Source organism: Dermacentor silvarum, chromosome 9, assembly GCF_013339745.2.
Source record: "Dermacentor silvarum isolate Dsil-2018 chromosome 9, BIME_Dsil_1.4, whole genome shotgun sequence".
NCBI lineage: Eukaryota > Metazoa > Arthropoda > Arachnida > Ixodida > Ixodidae > Dermacentor > Dermacentor silvarum.
The window spans coordinates 72459319-72463370 of NC_051162.1; the positions used below are offsets into that span (position 1 = coordinate 72459319).

Below are 4052 nucleotides of genomic sequence, written 5' to 3' on the forward strand. Positions count from 1 at the left end.
GTCAGGCGAACTCATGTAGTGTTCCATGTCCGGTGGCAGAGAGTCCCGCACGGTTCCCCCCGCACACGCGTCACACCCCCACAGCACGTGGGCTAAGGTTGCCAGTTCTCGCGCACACACACTGCACGTAGCACTTTCAAACAGTCCGGGACACACGTGCCGGGCTAGGGCTGGCGTGAGTTCTGTTCCAGTCTGTAGCTGTCATAAGAGGACCCCCTCACGTCGCCCTAGTCTCGGGTGAGGCCCAGGCAACGCTCGGCGGCCCTCTCGGTACCAAGCGAGGATTCCTCCGTAGTCCAGTAGCGGGTCCGGGTCGAGGAAGTCAGCCTCGTCCGCTTCCGAGGAGCGGGGGGGCGCCGCACGGTACGCGAGCTCACGCGCGACGACGTCCGCCTCCTCGTTGCGGTTGGCCGCACCTCCTGGGATGACTCCGACGTGAGCCGGGAACCATCGTAGATGGGTTGTGGTTGACTTGGTACTCGGCAACAGGCTCGCCGCCGGCGTCCCGACGCTCCCGCGGCCAAAGTTGGCGATGGCCGTGCGGGAGTCGCTCAGGATCGTGGTCGCCTCCGGTATGCCGCTCAGCGCCCGGGCGATGGCGGCTTCCTCCGCTTGCTCCGCAGACGTCGCTCGGACGCTGCAGGCGTTGAGTACTTTCCCGTCCGTGGCCCGGACAACCACTGCCACGTACGTTTTCGGCTTGCGTTGGTGTTTGGCTGCGTCCACGTACACCGCCTTTGCGTCGTCGGCGTATGTTTCTGCCAGCGCTCTCGCCCTGGCCACCCTTCGCTCCTTGTTGCGGTCCGGGTGCACGTTGCGCGGGAGCGGCAGGACCACCAGGCGCCTTGCTACTTGCTTGCTCACGTCCTCCCGCTTCGGGGCTTCCTCCCAATAGGATTCGGCCCTTGGCGGGCGCAGGCCGACCCTCTGTAGGATCGCTCTTCCGGCTTTGGTTGTTGCGAGGCGAGTCAGCTGCGTCGTGCGCTGGGCCTCGCTCACCTCCTCCAGGGTATTATCGACTCCTAGTCGAGCCAGGGCATCGTTGCTCGTACTGGCGAGGAGGCCCAGCGCCGTCTTGTGGGCCTTCCTTATTGCAGCGTTGATTTTCTCCCGCTCGTGCCGCAGCCATCCGTGGAACGCGCCGACGTACGAGACGTGGTTCGTCACGAACGACTGCAGCAGTCGCAGGAGATTCGTCTCTCGCATCCCATGTCGTTTGGTAGAGATCTGCTTGACCAGGCGGGTCGCCACTCCCACCTTCGTTAGCAGCCGGCTCAGACCGGTGTGGTTGCCGTTTCCCGCGTCGAAGTGCATGCCGAGTACTCTGATTCCTCGGACGTGCGGGATGGTGGTGCCGTCTTCGGTCCTCAGCGTGATGTTAGCCGCCTCCTTCTCCGTTGACTTGCGCCAGTGACCAGGAGGTGGCAATACCAGTAGCTCCGACTTCTGCGGAGAGCATCGGAGGCCTGTCCCCCGCAGGCAGTCTTCTATCTGCCAGATTGCCTCTTGCAGTGACTCCTCTATGTGGCCGGTCGTGCCTCCCGTCATCCACAATGTGATGTCATCTGCATATATTGTGTGCTGGACCTGCGGCAATCGGGCAAGGCGCTCGGCCACTGGCATCATGACTATATTAAAAAGAAAGGGGGAGATGACGGCCCCTTGCGGTGTCCCGACGCTGCCCAACCTTCGCTCCTCCAGCTGCAGGTGACCGACGTGGAGGCACGCCGTCCGATTCGAGAGAAAGGCCCGGATGTAATCGTACGTTCGCCGTCCCAGCCCGAGCCTCTCGACCTGTGCCAGGATTGCGGAGTGTAGCACGTTGTCAAAGGCACTTTTGAGGTCGAGGCCTAGGATCACCCTGCAGTCGGTCTTGCTGGGGGACTCGAGCAGGTCGTGCTGGATCAGTAGCATTGCGTCCTGCGTGCTCACCGGGCCCGAAAGCCCAGCATCGCCGCAGGGTACGCGTCGTGCTCTTCCATGTAACTCTGCCAACGGTTGTTTAGCACGTGCTCCAGCACCTTGCCCGCGCATGACGTCAGGGAGATCGGCCGGAGATTCTCAATGCTGGGCGGCTTGTTGGGTTTAGGGATCAATATCGTTCGGGCGGTCCGCCACTGCTTGGGCAGCGTGCCGGAGCGCCAACAGTCGTTGTAGAAATTCGTAAGGGCCGTGATGGCCACGTCGCCAAGGCTTCGCAGGGTTTTATTGTGGAACAGGTCCGGGCCGGATGCCGACTTGCAGTTCAGCTTTTGCACCGCTCGGCGGACCTCCCATTCTTCTATATCCGCGTCGAGCGCGGGGTGGTCTGTGCCTTCGTAGTCCGGGTGGCGGACTTGTGCGGTGGCCGGGAGATATTGATCGATGAGGCGTTTGCCCACTTCGTCCTCGCCGTGTTCTTTGATTGCCGCGTGCAGGATCTGCGCCAGTCTGTGTTGCTGGAACGATTTGCTCTGCGTCTCGTCACGTAAGTGGCGGAGCAGCCTCCACGTACGGCTGGCATGCAGCTGCCCGTCGGCTTCGTTACAGATGGCATGCCACTGCTGCACGCAGAGCTGCGTGCTGTATTTTTCGATTTCGCGGCCGAGGTGGGCGATGCGCTTGCGCAGTGTTCTGTTGTGCCGCATGCGCTTCCATCGGCGTTGCAGTGATTGTCGTGCCTCAATCAGGTGGGCCAGTCGAGTGTCCATAGTGGGGATCGATTCGTCCGTCTCCACTTCCGTGCTCACACGCGCCACCGCGTCTACCAGGCTGCGCGTCCACTTTTCGAGGTCCTCAATGGTGGGCGCAATCTCCTGCCGGCGGAAGGCGTTCCAATCCGACATGCGTCTTGCGAGTCTGTATTACGATGTGGTCGTGTTTTGGTGATATTTTCCTTTGAGTGAAGATGTGGTTGATGGCGACTGCTATGGCCACCGTCTCCCCCGTGAGCGTAGCCCCGGTTTGGACGCTGCACGAGGATACGATATCACCCTGATGGTCCACCACCACCGACACTTGTTTTTCTTTGTTCTCAGAGGAAAGAGTGTAATGGGCTAGAAGGGGAGGTGCGAGCAACGCAGCCGTCGGAGAGCGCGGTGCGTGTTGCAGTGATTCATGATGCCGACTGGCGGCGCGCGCGTCGATGGTAAGATGCCTCCGCTGTAGCTTGGCTACTGACGGAGCTAGCGAGTGCGCTCGGTCGGCATGCTACTGTTCGGTTCTTTTAGGGGCGAAGCACCTTAGGGCCGAGCCTTGTCCCTCGTTGTCCGTAGCCCTGGTTGGCATGGAGACGGCTATGTATATATGCATATATATATATATATATATATATATATATATATATATATAGTATATGTACGCCAGCTCCGGCTTCCGGAAGCCGGCTTCCGCTTCCGTTACCATTTACGGTTCCGCTTCCGGAGAACGCTTCCGACGTTTTGCCCGAATGATCCCCCGGTGCTTCACCCGCTCATCATCATTCACTTCGTGGATATGCGATGTTTTTTTTTTGCTCCAAGCTCATTTTTGCTACTATTCCCGGTGTGCAGTTTCGCCTCCTTGTGGTGACAATATTTTTACACGTTGTCATGCCCTAAGAAGCAATGGCAAGTCGTATGAAACGACAGACGCACTGTTCTGCGCCAGCTGCACAACAGGCTATGTTTGTGCTAGAAAAGCAGAAGAAAAAACCATCCCTTTTCTCGGTGCCTGATGAAGATGAGGCACTTAAAGCGTGGCAGCGGGACAGAACCAATATAATGTTGCTTGCCGTCGCTTGGAGATACCGAGATAATTTTTTGCGTTGCGCCTAATTACGCAATTAGTCATAATTAATTATTCGACTTCTCATATATTATAATTAGATGAGAAGTGTAAAAGAAAATTGTAGAGTAACATGAAAAACTCCCGATACAGCTTTTCATTGCTGTATATTGCTCTACGCGTACGCGCAAGGTGCCTGGAGCAGCAGGTCGCGTGGCAATGTTCCGCCAATTCGCGGGTTTCTTTCACGCTCGGAAAAACGCTTTTATGTAGCACGTGTTGAGCAACAGAAAGCTGTAGCGGGAGTG

General features: G+C 58.2%; 1 protein-coding gene across 1 annotated transcript; it reads right to left on the bottom strand.

Annotated features, from left to right (window-relative positions):
- Window positions 1–1928: 1928 nt before the first annotated feature.
- Window positions 1929–2825, bottom strand: LOC119463657 (uncharacterized). The gene is made up of 2 exons (XM_037724480.1): window positions 2495–2825; window positions 1929–2281 (listed from the first exon to the last, which is right to left on the bottom strand). The coding sequence occupies exons 1-2, from the start codon at window positions 2823–2825 to the stop codon at window positions 1929–1931; spliced, it is 684 nt and encodes a 227-aa protein (XP_037580408.1).
- Between the last annotated feature and the right edge of the window lie 1227 nt (window positions 2826–4052).